The sequence below is a fragment of the Hyperolius riggenbachi genome, chromosome 6 (assembly GCF_040937935.1).
Source record: "Hyperolius riggenbachi isolate aHypRig1 chromosome 6, aHypRig1.pri, whole genome shotgun sequence".
NCBI classification, from domain to species: Eukaryota; Metazoa; Chordata; class Amphibia; order Anura; family Hyperoliidae; genus Hyperolius; species Hyperolius riggenbachi.
This window is the reverse complement of record NC_090651.1, coordinates 264,468,110-264,486,995: the sequence shown is the minus strand read 5'-3', so window position 1 is coordinate 264,486,995 and position 18,886 is coordinate 264,468,110. Positions and strand designations below refer to the sequence as shown.

Sequence of the window (18,886 nt, the reverse complement as noted above, 5' to 3'; positions counted from 1 at the left end):
TGCATATTTTCTTCTGTTTTAGGAAGGCAAATTACACCAAGCTTTGCTTTTTTTAGTAGGAGGTCTTTTTGGTTCCTTTTATCCCCCTATACATTCCGAGTTGTTTGGGTCACCCTGGGCTGCTTGGTTACTCTGTTGTACTGGTCTAAGCCCTATCTCACACAGCCACATCAATCCTTGCCATGTACAGATGAGGACCAAAAGTCTGAAACAGGCTGTCACATGTGGGTTTGATATGGCTGTGTAAAATTTAAAGCTATAGGCTTGCTTGGCTGAGTGAGGGTGAAAAGGAATTATTTGCATATTAAGTAGCAGTGCATTGTGGGTAACCACAAATCTTCACTTATAGCTGAATTATTGCATATTTCCTTCTGTTTTTGGAAGGCAAATTACACCAAGCTTTGCTTTTTTTTTAGTAGGAGGTCTTTTTGGTCCCTTTTATCTGTCTATACATTCCGAGTTGTTACTGTCACCCTGAGCTGCTTGGTTACTCTGTTGTACTGGTCCAAGCCCTATCTCATACAGCCGTATCAATCTCTGGCATGTACTGATAAGGACTAAAAGTCTGAAACAGGCTGTCTACATGTGGGTTTGATATAACTGTGTAAAATTTAAAGCTATATGTTTGCTATATATCAGCAGCTCTGGATGCTTGCTTGGTTTACCAAGGGGGAAAAGGGGTAATTTGCATATTTAGTAGCAGTGCATTGTGGGTAACCACAATTGTTCACTTATAGATGAATTATTGTAGATTTTCTTTTGTTTTAAAAAGGCAAATTACACCAATACAGTGTGCGGCATTGCAGGAAGTGACAACAGTGGAACGCACGATGGAAGGGGTGAGTCATCCCCGCCCGCTGCCTCTTACTAATAGTGGGGGCTGCTACTGTGCTTAAGCAGGAGGGGGAGCGCACATGGGGGACCCAGGTGAGGGGGGGGTAGAGCACACATGGGGGCCCCAGTTTAAAGCTATATGTTTGCTATATATCAGCAGCTCTGGATGCTTGCTTGGTTTACCAAGGGGGAAAAGGGGTAATTTGCATATTTAGTAGCAGTGCATTGTGGATAACCACAATTGTTCACTTATAGCTGAAGTATTGCAGATTTTCTTTTGTTTTAAAAAGGCAAATTACACCAATACAGCATTGCAGGAAGTGACAACAGGGGAACGCACGATGGAACGCGGAAGGGGTGAGTCATCCCGCCCGCTGCCTCTTACTAATAGTGGGGGCTGCTACTGTGCTTAAGCAGGAGGGGGAGCGCACATGGGGGACCCAGGTGAGGGGGGGGGGGGTTCCTGCTGAGCTTAAGCTGGAGGTAGAGTACAGATGGGGGACACACATGGGGGACCCAGGTATGGGGAGGGGGAGGGTGTAGAGCACACATGGGGGCCTTCTACCCTCTTATGCGGCGTATGCTACGCCGCGGGTCGGCTAGTCCTGATAATTTGTGTGCAGCAGATAGACAATTTGGAGTTTCTCTTCCCAAGTCCACAGATTATACTCATAGCAGCTATTTAAGGCTAGATACCAATACCATTAATTACTACAGTCTCATATATCTTGTGTCTGCCACAGTTGGCAATTTTATGACCCAGGGTCATGTCCCTGTGCTGATCAAACTTAAACACACTGCTTTAGTGCCAACAAAATGTATTCAGAGGTTAAAATGAGCGCTTACTCCTAGACAAGGCATAATCACAAAGGATATGATCCATTCCTTAAGCTTAACCACCCTGGCGTTCTGATTAAATCGCCAGGGTGGCTGCGGGAGGGTTTTTTTTAAATAAAAAAAAAACTATTTCATGCAGCCAACTGAAAGTTGGCTGCATGAAAGCCCACTAGAGGGCGCTCCGGAGGCGATCTTCCGATCGCCTCCGGCGCCCAGAATAAACAAGGAAGGCCGCAATGAGCGGCCTTCCTTGTTTTGCTTATATCGTCGCCATAGCGACGAGCGGAGTGACGTCATCGACGTCAGCCGACGTCCTGACGTCAGCCGCCTCCGATCCAGCCCTTAGCGCTGGCCGGAACTTTTTGTTCCGGCTACGCTGGGCTCAGGCGGCTGGGGGGACCCTCTTTCGCCGCTGCTCGCGGCGGATCGCCGCAGAGCGGCGGCGATCAGGCAGCACACGCGGCTGGCAAAGTGCCGGCTGCGTGTGCTGCTTTTTATTTGACAAAAATCGGCCCAGCAGGGCCTGAGCGGCAGCCTCTGGCGGTGTTGGACGAGCTGAGCTCGTCCAGACCGCTCAGCAGGTTAAGCTCTGAAGGACATTCATCTCCAGATATTTCTTCTTCAGTCTCCTGAACTTACCCGGGGCTTCTAACGGTCCCCCGCAGACATCCTGTGTTGGCGCAGCCACTCACCGATGCTCCGGCCCTGCCTCTGGTTCACTTCTGGAATTTCAGACTTTTAAGTCTGAAAACCACTGCGCCTGCGTTGCCGTGTCCTCGATCCCGCTGATGTCATCAAGAGCGCACAGCGCAGGCCCAGTATGGTCTGTGTCTGTGCAGTACACTCCTGGTGACATCAGCGGGAGCGAGGACACGGGCGTGCAGGCGCAGTGGTTTTCTGACTTTAAAGTCAGAAATTCCAGAAGTGAACTGGAGGCGGGGCCGGAGCATCGGTGAGTGGCTGCGCCAACACAGGATGTCTGCGGGGGACCATTAGAAGCCCCGGGTAAGTTCAGCTCAGTTTCCCCCGACCCCCCTACAGTATCCCTTTAAAACACACCTGAACTGTGCTTAACACTGTTGATGTTTACCTACCTGTTACTTTTTGCAGTCCCTCTGGGTCCCCTCCATTCTCCAGCTGGCAGCTCCCTAAGATGTGCAACTGGAACTGCAGTGGCGACGACAGTTCTCAAAAGAATAAATGTGCATATGCAGAATGCTCAGGTGACAGGAGCACAATCGAGAAGGGTGCATATTATGGAACTGCCAGAGGGAGAATGGATGGGACCGAGAGGATGCAGAGGGACCTTACAGCCTACAGGGGGGATGGAAGAAGCCCATGTAAGTAAAAGTCGACAATTTTAAGCCCAGTTCAGATGTGCTTAAAGTCCCTTGTTCATTTAAAAAATATCTAGAAGCAAATGAACAACTGTTTTGAGTAGCAAGGCCAAAGTAGGATTCTAGGCTAAAACAAAAATAGTCAGAAAAAAATAGCATCTTTTGTAATATACTAAATCTCAATCATCTTTGTTACAATAATCCAAGAACAAATCTATGTAAAGTGTACCCGAGGTGAGATGTAACATGATGAGATAGATATGTGTATGTACAGTGTCAAGTATGCAGATAACTGGGTTGTATTCCACTTCTTGTTTTTCTGCCTGAAAGAGTTCTACTAGATAGGCAACAGCATAATAACCTTTAAAGAAAATCTGTAATGGGGAAAAAAAAACCTCTGGGGGATACTTACCTCGGGAGGGGGAAGCCTCTGGATCCTAAAGAGGCTTCCCCTATCCTCCGGTGTCCCGGCAATCCAGCGCTGCAGCCCCCCTGAACCACAGTGAGGTAAATGTATACCTACCATGATCCTGCGCAGGTGCACTAGTGGCTCTCTGTTCGGGTTAAGGCAGAAATAGCCGAACCCGATTGGATCCTCTCTACTGCATAGGCACGAGTAATTTGTCTTTGGCTCTGGTTTTGTACAGGAGTTTATTTGCATGCTTTTTGATTGTTAATACCTTACTGATTTAGTAATTTATTATTTAGTAATTTATTTTATGAGTATAAAGTGTAATTTACACATAGCACTTTAATTGCATATCCTGAACCTGGGTTTACATTATAAGGAACCTGCCTGTCATTGAGAATGTTTCTGCCGAGACCCAGGCGGAATCTGTTGCCTCCGAGTCTCGGCGCTTGTTCTCCCCTCAGATGACGCTGCTGGAACGCAGGTCTCACATCTTAATAGGTGGAGGACGCGTTCCTAGTACACCCTCCGCAAATGTAAACAATAGTCAGCTGACCACGGTCAGCTGACAGTTCGGTGTCAGCTGACGTTACAGCTGACACCTAGGTAGGTTACCGCTGTTATTGGATGTGCAGATTGTGGCCAGCCACTAATTGGATGAAAGTTGTATTTAAGCCTACAGAGTGTTCCCAGTCATCGTCCGTGATAATCATAGCTGTGGCTAGTTGCTGGGTGTGCACTGACCTTGTTGAATTACTGGATCTCGACCTTAGCTTGTGTTTTACTATTCTTGACTGCTGTTATTAACCCTTGCTTTGATTCCTGGATACGCTTGCTTGCTGCCTGGACCGACCTCTGCCTGTTACTGGATACCCTTGCCTGCCACCTGAACCGACCCCTGCTTATTAACTGGACACTCTTGCCTGCCGCCTGGACCAACCATTGCTTGTTACTGGACACTATAGTTATACCTGGACTAACTCTTGCTTGTTGCTTGAATAACCTTGCATGTGGACCTTGCACATATTGCCTGGATCAATCAACGCTGAGTGCATCATCCTCCTGAATCAAGGAAATAGCCCTATGTGATAATTATGAACTATTGAACTGTGTTACTTGCCTCAGTGGGGTTCTGGTGGGTTATTGCCCTCTCTACTTCAGTACCTTGTACGTTAAGACCTGTGGGTAACCATAGTCAGGAGACTAATATAGTGTCCTGTCCACGCGGGGCTTGTCTATAGGTGAAGACCGTGGGCCGGGCTCACAGCCGTGGAAATAGATTGGGGCATATAGACTGATTGGGGACATAACCTGTCAGGCCTTACATACATACACTCTGTTGCACAGGATTGAACAGTAGTATTTATTGTCGTATATGATTTTGGACCAGAGGCAACATTCACTTATAATAATTAATTGGTCAGCTGAATGTTTTGTCTTTAAATTGTTTACAATCATGCCTGGATATTTTTTGATACCAATAAAATACCGGTAAGTTATTTTTGAGATATTGAGTTGCTGTTTCCATGGGCAACATTCCATTTCATGTTGGTAAATTGCATATTGATTGAGCACACTCTGCACTAATAAATGCAGTGAAAACATTTTTAGTCTGGAGCAGATCATCAGAGAAGAAATCTCAAAACTAACATAAATACAGTTTCCCAGGAACAATTAGCCCCACGCCACTATTAGGACATTCCCTAGGACCTACCTTAATATCACCATAATCCCTTAGCCAAACCAGGGCACTATCTGCATGGAGTGTGTATATTCTCCGTGTCTGTGTGGGTTTCCTCTGTGCACTCTGGTTTTCTCCCACATCCCAAAAACATATAGATAAGTTAATAGTCTTTCCCCTTATTGGCTTCTTCATCTCCACCATGACCTCAAAGCACAAAAACTGTTATTTCCCCTTGGCTTTCAGCCCCCTGAAGTCTCTTCCCGCCCTCCCCCCTTAGGTTTTTCACTGTTACTGACAGACAATATTTACCCTGCGGTATATTCTATATATTACAGTATGTATATTGTGTTACCCTGCGTGTTTGTTACTGTATTACTCTGCAGAATACTGTTTGTCCAAGCTCATACCTTGTTCTTAGCCCTGTATGCCAAACCCAATTCCAGGCACCATATAAAATGATTCTGATTCCTAAGCTGGCCCTAGACTACGATACATGCAATACACGATATATACATAGACATATGATTATGGTAGAGATTAGATTGTGAGCCCCTCTGAGGGACAGATAAGTGGCAAGACAATATACTCTGTACAGAGCTGCAGAAGATGTCAGCACTATATATATACTGCCACCCTAGAGGGTACCCAAAACAAGCAGGGATACCACATCTTCCACCCGATGTACAAACCACAATTGGCAAAGTATAATTCCCTATAGGAGAACAATCTCAGCATAGAAATCCCCCTTCAAATAGTATGCATCCTCTCATGCATAACCCATACAGATTCAGATGCAGTTGGGCAGACACAGACCTGATGTAATCCCCCTGACAGAGAATGCCCCCTTCAAATAGAAATACTTCTAATGTAAAAAAATATATACATATTTACCACTGTGCCTCATTGTTCCTCCCTGCCTATTTTAAGAATTTAATTTATTGGACACAAATGACACTTTACAATGAAGACGCAGCCTTACCCCCTTCCTCTGGTCAATATAACAGGGTCTTTTCAGAAAAACACATGGCACTATGAGCACCTCTAATAGCTCTAATGCAGGCACTCCTAGTCCAGCCTCTTTCTCTGAAAAGACACTGTTATTTCGGCCTGAAGAAGTGGGTAAGGCCCAGGAAACGCCTCATCGTCCAATAAATATATTTTAAAAATGTCATTCCTCATCTGAGGTAAGACCACTCATTGTTCATATTACAACAAGACAATACACATATAGCCCACGTTTCTTCTGGCGGGATATGGCCTCTTCTTAACTTTTTATCCCCTGCAGTCAGAAGCTGTTTACTTCCATTCAGAAGTTTAATGGCTATAATTCCTAATCAGTGAGGATTATGCTATAGTCTAAATTGACAGGAGAGACAGCAAAACAAGAAGCCGCTTGCGGCTGGTGGCTAGCGTGTAGGCTGCAAAGTCATGCAGTTGCTAGGCAACACTTATAGAGGCTATAGGAGAATGCAGAGGAAAGGTACCTTCCCACTGCCTTCACCTATAGCCACTGTAATCGTTGCCTAACAACCACGTGACTTTGCAACCCACACACTAGCTGCAAGCAGCACTTCAGGCAGGCTAACGTTACACTCCCCGTTCTAGAATACCTTCGAGGAAACCAAAGGTTGGGTTGAGATATACGCTGCCCACCTTCTAGACTACATGCCGGCCACACCTCGTGGAGGTCTGTTCTTGCTACAGAGTGGAGAGCCCAGTCCCCAGCTGCTACTAAAGAGGGACACACACTGTCTCAGGCTGATTCTCACAGACAGTCAACACATTCCAGGTGAAATAGGACAGTGTGGTTGCAAAAATCTGCTGGTCTCAGGACACTCTTTCTTCTTGTTTTTAGCTGTTTTGTATTGGACAATAGAGCTGCATATGAGCAGGATTGCCTGATAATGGAACATTCAACAGCCCTATTTTACTACTACTTGACCGGAGAGAAACCCTTTCAGGCAGAAAAAGAAGATAAGGAACACAGTCTAATTATTTGTATGCTTGGCACTGTACTTACACACATCTATCTTATCATGTCACCTCTGGTGTAATTTAACTACCTACTGTAAATGATTGCAACATAAGAAAAGGTCACTTATACTGCATTTTCCTCTGTGAGAAATGTTGGTCTTATATGTAGGTGTTTACATGCATTTTCAATGTTACCATTTTATTCATGATAATGGTCCATTCACAGGACAAAGGAAGTGAGAGGGATATGGAAGCTGCCATATTAATTTCCTGTTAATATTTCTGCTGATCTTTTATGCATCAGTTGTATCTGAATCGCCACCTGAAACAAGCATGCGGCAAATACACTCACTGATTTTAGTCAGAGCACCTGATTTGCATGCTTTTTTAGGGTCTATGGCTAAAAGCATTAGAGGCAGAGGATCAGCAGGGCAGCCAGGACATTTGCATTGTTTAGAAGAAAATAAATATGTCAGCCTATATACCCCTGTCACTTCAGGTGTCCTTTAACTGAAGATGGCGTATGTATCTACATAATTCATACACTGCACTGTTGTCACATTGTTTGCTGATTAAATAACTACATCAATATACGCAAGAATGTCTCCAATAAAGTGCCCAGTGAGTTTATATGCATCATCTGTTTTGTAATAACAAGGTTGTAGCTTCTGCTTTAAGGGCCCGTTCTCACCTGAGCGGGAATAGCGCGATTCCTGCTCGCGGCAAACCGCTAGCGGTTTAGCAAAAGACGCTACACAATGTAGCGAGTGGCAGTGTTCTCACTGTAGCGATAACCGCAACCGCGCTGCATGCAGCGGTTTGCCGGCGACGAGCGTTCCGCGATTAGCAATCGTGATTAGCGTGCAAAGCACGATAATCGAGGATCGCTCCAAAACCGCCGCAGTGTCCAGTGATTTTTCCGCACTAATCGCGGGAAAATCACTCCTGCAAAACGCTGGCGGTAATCGACGGCGTTCTGCGATTGTAAGTGTGAACGGGCCCTAAAAGGTTTGATACAGATCTTTGCTTCCTTCTCGGGCCACCTCACCAAGCCTTGTGTTTCTTACTAAACTCCTGATTATTTTACAACACAATTTCAGAACTTAGTAACAGTGGGCCTGCCTGCATCAGTAAGGTTCCATAGACTTGTGAAGATTACAGAATAGGAGTAATCCTGCAGACCTGGCCTGCATTCAATAAAAATCAAGTTCTTTTTCATGGTGTGTAATTGACAGCAGTTGCACCCACTTTAGTAACCTACCAACAACCATTGCTGTGACCTGATATGACCCAGGGAAAATGTGAAAACCTGTGCCACCATATAAAATAGGATTTTCAATTAGTTCAAGCCAGGTCTGCAAGACCACTTATACAGTGGGTTGCAAAAGTATTTGGCCCCCTTGAAGTTTTCCACATTTTGTCATATTACTGCCACAAACATGAATCAATTTTATTACAATTCCACATGAAAGACCAACACAAAGTGGTGTACACATGAGAAGTGGAACGAAAATCATACATGATTCCAAACATTTTTTACAAATAAATAACTGCAAAGTGGTGTGTGCATAATTATTCGGCCACCTTTGATCTGAGTGCAGTCAGTTGCCTATAGACATTGCCTGATTATTATTATTTAGTATTCATATAGCGCTGACATATTACGCAGCGCTGTACAGTGTGTATATATATATATATATATATATATATATATATATATATATATATATATATATATATATATATATATAGTCTTGTCACTAACTGTCCCTCAAAGGAGCTCACAATCTAATCCCTACCATTGCCATATGTCTATATTATGTAGTGTTAGTACTGTAGTCTAGGGCCAATTTTTTAGAGGGAGCCAATTAACTTATCCGTATGTTTTTGGAATGTGAGAGGAAACCGGAGTGCCCGGAGGAAACCCACACAGACATGGAGAGAACATACAAACTCTTTGCAGATAGTGCCCTGGCTGGGATTTGAACCAGGGACCCAGCGCTGCAAGGCGAGAGAGCTAACCACTACGCCACCGTGTTGCCCTGATGAGTGCTAATGACTAAATAGAGTGTACCTGTGTGTAATCTAATGTCAGTACAAATACAGCTGCTCTGTGAGGGCCTCAGAGGTTGTCTAAGAGAATATTGGAAGCAACAACACCGTGAAGTCCAAAGAACACACAAGACAGGTCCAAGACAGGTCAGGGATCAAGTTATTGAGAAATTTAAAGCAGGATTAGGCTACAAAAAGATTTCCAAAGCCTTGAACTTCCCACAGAGCACTGTTCAAGCGATCATCCAGAAATGGAAGGAGTATGGCACAACTGTAAACATACCAAGACAAGGCCATCCACCTAAACTCACAGGCCGAACAAGGAGAGCGCTGATCAGAAATGCAGTCAAGAGGCCCATGGTGACTCTGGATGAGCTGCAGAGATCTACAGCTCAGGTGGGAGATTCTGTCCATAGGACAACTGTTAGTCATGCACTGTACAAAGTTGGCCTTTATGGAAGAGTGGCAAGAAGAAAGGCATTGTTAACAGAAAGCATAAGAAGTCGCGTTTGCAGTTTGCCACAAGCCATGTGGGGGACACAGCAACCATGTGGAAGAAGGTGCTCTGGTCAGATGAGACCAAAATGGAACTTTTTGGGCAAAATGCAAAACGCTATATGTGGCGGAAAACTAACACTGCACATCACTCTGAACACACCATCCCCACTGTCAAATATGGTGGTGGCAGCATCATGCTCGGGGGGTGCATCTCTTCAGCAGGGACAGGGAAGCTGGTCAGAGTTGATGGGAAGATGGATGGAACCAAATACAGGGCAAATTTGAAAGAAAACCTCTTGGAGACTGCAAAAGACTTGAGATTGGGGCGGAGGTTCACCTTCCAGCAGGGCAACGACCCTAAACATAAAGCCAAGCCAACAATGGAATGGTTTGAAACAAAACATATCTATGTTTTAGAATGGCCTAGTCAAAGTCCAGATCTAAATCCAATCGAGAATCTGTGGCAAGATCTGAAAACTGCTGTTCACAAACGCTGTCCATCTAATCTGACTGAGCTGGAGCTGTTTTGCAAAGAAGAATGGGCAAGGATTTCAGTCTCTAGATGAGCAAAGCTGGTAGAGTCATACCCTAAAAAACTGGCAGCTGGAATTGCAGCAAAAGGTGGTTCTACAAAGTATTGACTCAGGGGGCCGAATAGTTACGCACACCCCACTTTGCAGTTATTTATTTGTAAAAAACGTTTGGAATGATGTATGATTTTCGATCCACTTCTCACATGTACACCACTGTCTATTGGTCTTTCACGTGGAATTCCAATAAAATTAATGCAAAAATTGATTGCAACCCACTGTATTTGCGTAATCTTCTCCAGCCCAAAAAAGTGAACCTAAAGTGAAAACAAACTTATGAGATAATAAACTGTATATGTAGTATGGATGATAAATAGAACATTTTATAAGATGTATACAATATAAGCATACAATATTTTTATTTGCATTCAGATTTTTTTTTAAGATTGCATCAGACTGATACTGTTGCTGTTCAGAATCCACACTCCGCTATGTTTAGCTAAAAATGGATTCATAACAAATGGCCCTTTGAACTTTCCTGCAGTAAAACCTTATGAAGATCCTTATCTCACAGTTTTTGTCATCTGTTTTGGCTTCTATTCACTGTTCAGGAAACTGAACTGAATTGTATAAGCTGTGGACAAGCTCTTTTGCATAAAGAAAAGTTTTTTTTAACTCTTGCTTTACAGGAAAACAGAAAGGGTCTTCTGATATTTTTATTATTAGCGAAAATACTATATATGTACATATGATTATCTCATAATGTGACATGTCACTTTCAAGTACACTTTATGTGAATCATCATGTTAAAAAATAATCATTACACAGTGTCAGTTTTTTGTAACTTTTATTGAACACAAGTATTTTGACAGAATGCAAAGTTCTCCGTTAGTACTCAGTATTTACAGCAGTGAGAATGGGAATAAAGTTGGTAGTCAATGATTCACTTGGTAAAAAGTTTTGTAACAAGAGAGAAGGCCCCAGAAGTAGGGGATGTTGGGCAGGGATGTGAATGGAGGCATTTGAACAGCATAACACAGTAGGCCCATATGGAAAGTCAGGCCTCATTCGCATGTCCTGTACATAATTGTTCCTCTGAGAACCTGAAACCCAAGCAATGAACACAGATTTTGTGTCACATTAAAACAAAAAGAACACTTGACTTTCTGAAGGATGCAGTGTGAGCTTGCTGTCCTCTGTTGGCTGATAAATATGCAGTGCCTGAACACAGTAATAATACACACGTACTTGTACATGACATGGTTATATAGTACTAGACATAAGAAGAAATTCTTGGTCGCTAAAATAAGAACGTGTCACGTATCCACTCAGCGCATCAGCAAAATGTGACTTAGGACACAGCTCAAGTATTTGTCAGTCATTGTTTCGACTGCCTATGCTTCATCAGTTGACTGTAAGGTTTGTGTTGTTTTAAGTATAAAAAACAAAACAAAAAGAAAACTATCTTCCAATTACACACGTTATCATCCTTTCATTAGGTTAAGAGGAATCATTAAGTCTTTTTCTAACAGTTGCTGAATGCCAGCATGCTATAGAGCTGTAGACTAGGAAAGACCTATATCCGATTAGACGTTATTCAACGCAATTCAATGAAAGATGTTTACATTTTTAGCAAACATAAACTGCTGCATAAGAAAAAGGAATGCAATAATTCCAGTGTCTTTTTAAAGTGGCTAATCCTTATACATGTTATGAAGGTAGCCAATATTAGTTAAGTAATATAACTACTATTAATATGGAATCATAAGCCCCATTACTTAACAAGACTCTGTGAAGTTATTAGATGGGTAGCAAGTTTTTTGTCATACAAAAACGGCTTCTGCCACTGTACTGGGTTATGTTTTAAATCCACTCCGCAATGGTCTTGATTTTTTGAGGCCTGGAAGGGGTAAATCTTAATGAATACAGCTATAGCATGCCTGAACATTTTCAGATTCATGCGTTGTTTGGTGCATCTTAATGTGCTCCAAGATTCATTTAAAAAAGGGTGAGGTTTTAATTGTAAACATAAAAAGTATGACAAAAAGATAATCTTCTAGATGAAAAAAACAAAAACAACTTTTTATTTGGATTTATTTCTACACTGGTAACAATCTGAGAGCACAAAAGAAATAAGGCCATTACAAATTATTATCTCCACTTGGCATTAGACACATGGTTATTCCCTCCATTCCCATCCCTACTAACATTGAAAAAAGTAAACAAAATAAAAAAGTAACAAACAGCAATGTGACAAGACCATTTATTCACAGTTTGAATTCACCTAGTGATGCTCACTGTCCAGATGCAATAATAATTAAAAAAAAAACATAAAGGGGAAAAAAAACTGGTAATCCATTTAACCAAATGTTTATTAACTGTTAAGGGTATGGAAACACAATGTAATAGAACTTTGTCATTTTCACATCATCTGAGGACCAGAATGAAGGCTTTGCCAGGGTCTGAGATAGTAAAAATCAGTTGTAATTCCCACCAGCTTTTGTTCCACCACCGTAACTATACTTTTTTGATTTTTTTTATTTTAAATTATGATACTATGACAAAAAACACAATTCACACTAATATTCACACATTTACTGTGCACAAGCTGACAGCAATTAGGGAAAGGGAGATTTCAATCTTTTCAAATTTAATACAAATTATCGATTTTTTGTTTTTGAGTTTTTCTTCACCAGAGATAGAATGAAGCAAAATAAATGTACATAGTATCAATCGAATATACTCAAATTGTCTGAATGGCATGGAAAGGAGGTGTGACTGAAATGATCTCTGCATCCTGGCAAAAAGAAAAAAATAAAATAAGAGAAATTAAAATAAGCGATGTTTCAAGTTTATAGGACTACACATGAGAGCTGGCACCAAACCGCTGATTTTGGCATTTTGTCATTATGGCCAATACATACTATGTTAATGTTAGTGAAAAAAGATGGAGAATTTAATTATTCAACATAGAACAGCTCAAATTAACCCACACGTTTCACTCACACCTTTCATATGCAAAGGTGTCCACACACCGGAGTACTGAACTCTTATAGACCTAACAGTAACTGTTTTTTTCACTCAGCTCAAGCATAGAAAATATACACGATCATTGGGACTTCCCTAAAAGAAATGACATTATTATACAGCTTAATGTATAGTGCTGTTTCAAAGCCAGGGCAGACTTGCAGCATTGCTGCTGTCTTATTTCAATCATAGAGAGTTCTGGATGACGTACCCTAGAAACATTTCAAAAACATATTTTACACTAAAAGGAAATACTACTGATGTCACTAGTATCTTAACAGGAAGTCCATAAGACAGGATTTTCAAACTTTCTACGATATAATGTAACAGCAGGCACCTATTACTATCAAGACTTTCATTGTAATTTTTTAAAAACAGCCTGACCCATAATTGGTTTTTAGGCACAAGAATGTAGGGGACATTCAAAAGCAGAGTTCAATTTGTAACTTGGTAGAAAAGGTGTTGCTGTCTTTAGAAATCAAAGGTAACTCTTCTGTTGTCCTGTGCACCTAACTAATTACTTCTGATCCTCCATAGCTAACTAAACCTTACCTCCAGTTGGCCACAGTGTGGCTGACATTGCTCCTGTGCACGCTGAGGAAAGTAGATACCTAATGCAGTTGCTGCACAGTGTTCTGCTTTAAAGAACACATAGTACACAGAATCTGCAAATCAGATATGCTTTAAGAAAGACGTTGCCCCAGATTCTTCTTTCACTCTAGTAGGCTCCATAACCGGGACTTTGCTTACATCAACTTTACTTTTCTCTCTCTCATGTTGGATTCATCATATCATAACCCCATTTTTAAGTATGAATAAGATGCTTGGCTTGCTTGCTATCTATTAGGTTCTACTATATTTCAGGGAACAAAAAATGCAGCTATCTGATTGGTCGCAACACCTTTCCTATATAGTTATCTGTGTCATTTTCCTAAAAGTCCCTGACTGTTTTCATTCTAATATGTTAACATCCTTTATGGTGAGGACTTTATAGATCACCTATCCATACACAAGCCATCTATGTTACACATTCAGTATCTCACATCATGTATGAGTGAGCCATCCTACAATCTTTATTTATAGAGGAGATCTGGAAATGTAAATACATCACACTGATCTGCCTTTCATGGCAAAGCATATTAGCTGCAACAATAAATCCCATATTAATCAAGACTAGATCATTCTGGAATGTGAGTTCATGATGTGCATTTAACTATGAAATCATATATGTGACTCACTTGTGAAATTAAACAGGACCAGTCAGTTGTAAACATTCATTTTCCCCTCAAAGCAACTCATTGCAAAGCACACAAGCTAATAATCTAATATATAATATTTATATATCCCATGTCTATTGAGAAATGCAGTTACACAAACCATTGTGATAAAAAGAACACATGGAAGAAAAAAAAATAAAATGATATAAACATGAAGGAAAATAATATATATATATAAAAACTAATCAATGTCCATGTCAATACTGCAAATTGAAATAAAACGTACAAGCGAAAAATATACATTTGGCATCCTACATAAGGAAACAAAAATATACAGATCTCGAGCTGGAAGCAGTGTAGTGTTGAGATGAAAATTGAAAATGCAAGCTCTGTGGCTCGCATTCACAGAATAGAGCCAGGATTTCGGTAAGCCAACACCCATTGAACAGCTTAAATGTGTGCACCCTTTGATAACATAGTATTTCTAAGGTGGGCCAATCACTTTACGTGGCTGTGGCAGCCATTTTTAAAGTAAACCGATAAGTTGAAAAGAGCTGGCTATCGGTTTGTAAAGGAACAGTGCAGAGACCAAAGTGTCACATGCCTAAGTGATGTCATGTGAATGAGTGAGGTCAATGGCTTTTTTTGTGCATTCATAGGCCAATTCTCATGCATTTTGCCATAACAACAAAATGGCTGATTTCACACTACGTTAATTGTAAATAAGTGGAGATGTCATGGAAATATTATACAAGTGCTAATGTCTACATTGCATTCTTTTTCCACATTATAGCTTTCTTCAGTTAAGATGTACTATGCTTATAGTGTGATCATGTTTTGTACACGCTCATTTGATTATTTTGTGAATGGAGAAGCTGTGACAGTTGTATCCAGCATGAGGATCATAGCTGCTTAACTGATTGTGATACCAGTAGGAACCATAGGAACCAACCAGGTCCTTCCTTTTATTCCTCCCATAGTGCATTTGGAAAACAAAAGGGAGTAACTGATTGGTTGGAAAGAACAATAGGAACCTGTACTTTTGTGAGATGCTGATCACTAGAATGTTCTGAGTGAATGTGAAGGCCTGAACCCTAATGCCTTCAGATATTACAATAATATGCAGTGAGAAGTTTGTGCAGGATCATACCACTGTCATTACGTGTCAGCACAAAACATAAATAATATGTGCACACATAGGTTGAGTTATGTGACAAGTGTTACAAGGGACCATTCATTCTTAGGCTTGTTTTACCTTGCTCATAAAGGAGGGCTAACTACAGATCAAAGTCAATGTGTGGCTATCACTCAGAACAGATTTCTGACTGAGCTGAGACCTAGGCATCACAGCCACTTGCATGAAGGTCCACCAGCCAAATCAACATCATCAGTTAAATCATAATAATTGGCCAGCAGGGTTAATGACTTGTCCTCTGCTCCTGTCTGGCCTGGAGATGATCCTTGTTCATGGCACCTTTTTGCAGTGATCTCCGTAGTGAGAATCATAATTCCAGTAATAAGATAAAGAGACTTTCTGCTGGACGAGACCCGTGTCAAAAGGACTTATTACAAGATGCAGTTGTACAGTTGCCAGTCAATACAGAAAGAGCGACAAAAGGGAGTTAACAAGAGACAACAAGGCTATCATGTAAAAGTTCATCTAATAAAATAGGTGGTTGACTTCAATGACAAATACAGATATTTTTTTTTCTCTTTTTCAATTTTTATTTGCCCGTACAATGTTGGGGTGTGACATCCAAAATGTATGCCCTTTTCTGCCAGCTATACCAATTAAAGTGGACTCAATAGCTCAAATGCCAAATACACCTGTGTAGTTTACTAAGTGTATGTCTTACATTTTGAGTGCACCTAGCCTCCGTATGGTACCAGAATGTCACCTTGAGTGTCCCATGCTGACAGAGTCCATGACACAACTATATACAATGATCTCAACTGTCTACATCTCTCCTTCCCCATCCCATAAATAAAAAGGATGTGCTATTCTTCTGTGGGGGGGCATTGCATGGAATATCTCATATCAACACTTTCCCACTTGGCTTTGTTCATAAAAAGCATATACACAGGAGATTAATCCTTTCTACAATCTCACAAAACATACAGGGTTTCTTTTGAGAAAAATAAATGACAACAAAACAAAAATAATAATAATAACGAAGGCCAAGATTTGAGAGGAATGATGAAGTGTTTGTGTGTATTTACCTCACTCTGTAAATGGCTAGCATGAGGCTCTTCAGACATTATTTTTTAGTATCCACTTTCCCCTTCCCATGTAACACATCCCCACCCCCAAGAACAAATCATGCTTTACTCTCGCTCGCATTTGTTTGAGTGGCTTCGTTGGGGACTGTTTTCACTTCTGCTGGGGTGCTCTTGTTTTCTGAGTCATCTGCCTTAGATTTCTCTTCTACAGGGGCCTTCCTGGAAAGAACAATAACATTACAGTGTGAGAAGAGCAGAGAAGTAACAGTGGACAACTAGAGCACAAATCATACACAAATGCTTTCAGTGGTATTAAAACAAAATACATCACTATAAACAAGGAAGATGTCCAGCAGATTAAGATTTAGATATTGAGTAAATGTCAGTCAAACACCTGGTAAATGTCAAATGTCAAATTGTCTTCTTTTATTTTTTACATTGATGTGAATCTAGCCTTATTTTTGTTTCTTATATTGGCATTAATCAGACATCGGCCAATGAAACAAAAACAATCTTCTTGCACGTAATGTAAATTCAGTATAATCAGCTGATGTGTGTGATGGTGTTTTGTTTTCCTCAAAAACAGAAGGTCATAATGCTAACCACACTTAAAGCGTACCCGAGCTGAAGCCTGGGTACAAAAACAGAAACTTACCTAAAGAGAGGAAAGCCTCTGGATCCTAATGAGGCTACTCTTGCTGTTCTCCAGTCCCCTATCACTTAGCATGGACCCCCAGAAGATTGGCAATAAGGGCTTGTAGGTAATCACATTAGGGCAACACTCCTCTTCTGTCACGAGTGTGGCCATACTGTTCCTCTGTGAATACAGCAATGCCTGCGCAGTAAGCTGGAGCCTCTCGTGCATGGCCAGCTCCATGCTACTGCATCTGCGTGCCCATGCTTGTGCGGCTGCAGCACAGCTGCGCTCGTGGCAGAGGAGGAGCGCAGCCTCAATGTTAAAGGAGGTCCTGTCAAGTGGGGCTGGAGGACAGCAATGGAAGCTTCATTAGGATGCAGAGATTTCCCTCTCTTTAGGTAAGTATCTATTTCTGAACCCAAGCTTCGGCTCGGATTCTCTTTATGCCGGCTTCACACTGTATATTGGCGGTGTGGTGCAGCAGCTGCAGCGCACTGAAAGACACAAGCCTTTAGGTAATACCGAATTACTATGCGGGATTCCCCATCTGGTATCCGGCCAAGCAGGAAGTGACGCTCACTTCCTGTTCAGCAATTGATGACGTGTCCAATGGCAACCTTCTAAAATACGCTTCCGAGCATGCGCTGTGCAGATAATGGTGACAGGTTTTTTAAAAGTGCGCGTGTTACCATACACTTACATGACTTGCAGCCCGACACAGATTGTCGCAGGAGCCGTGCGGTAATGCAGGTATTGAAGTGGGTTAAACAGGGCACTTCCGGCGCAACGTGGGGAGTGTTAACTCCCCCATAGATTAACATTAGGCTGCGGTGGGGTGCAGTAAATTTACTGCCATGCCTCAGTGTGGAAGGGCCCTGAAGATTGTGGTGATATCTCGAAATGACCAATTTCATAAAATAATTGTATCTATTCAAAATAAACCTGAAAACTAAAATATAAATCTTTACTTGCAATTATATTTGATGTCATGGGAGAGTTGGAGGTTATTGGTTATTTTGAAGAATTTCCTACGAATGCATTTATGTTAAATTTAAAAGAAAATGGCACTTTTTATAAAATCAGCATAAATAAAGCCTAATGAATAACAAGTTGTTCTTTTTCTTGTATTCTAATGGTTTTTTTTCTTGTTTTCTAATGCTATTAAACATTTTAAATTGATGACAGCTTAACATTTTCATAACTGACTTTGAAAGGATGGCAACAGTTCTGCTTGAAGTGTGGATTGTTCATAAACTCCCACCTTTCTATATCTGTAATTACTTGGCTGCACGGAGCAGGAGCCATTGTTATCCATTTTCCACTCATGCAGTAATCCCCTGAATGGCTGCAAAATACCATCTGCTACCTTCTAGGTGAGCACAGTGGATTTTTTTTTTTTAATTAAGTTAACCACTTGAGGACCAGAGGTTTAGATCCCCAAGTGACCAGGCCATTTTTTTACAATTCAGCACTGCACGGCGTTAATGGTTTATTGCTCGGCCATACAACAGAGGAACAACAGAGCCACTCTGCCGCCACCATATGGTGTTATCCAGTCGGCAAGTGGTTAAAAGCAAAGCAAAAAATCTGAAAGAGTTGCATTCAAAGACTTAAAAAAGCAGTGTTGTCT

General features: G+C 41.5%; 1 protein-coding gene across 9 annotated transcripts in view; it reads right to left on the bottom strand.

The window, feature by feature from the left end:
• Positions 1–10,985: 10,985 nt before the first annotated feature.
• Positions 10,986–18,886, bottom strand: part of NCAM1 (neural cell adhesion molecule 1) — a 485,915-nt gene continuing 478,014 nt past the window's right edge. For all 9 annotated transcript variants that reach the window (XM_068240756.1, XM_068240758.1, XM_068240757.1 and 6 more), the window contains one exon: positions 10,986–16,838. In XM_068240756.1, coding sequence (XP_068096857.1) covers positions 16,718–16,838 — 121 coding nt within the window. In that variant the 3' untranslated portion in view covers positions 10,986–16,717. The remainder of the gene's footprint in view (positions 16,839–18,886) is intronic.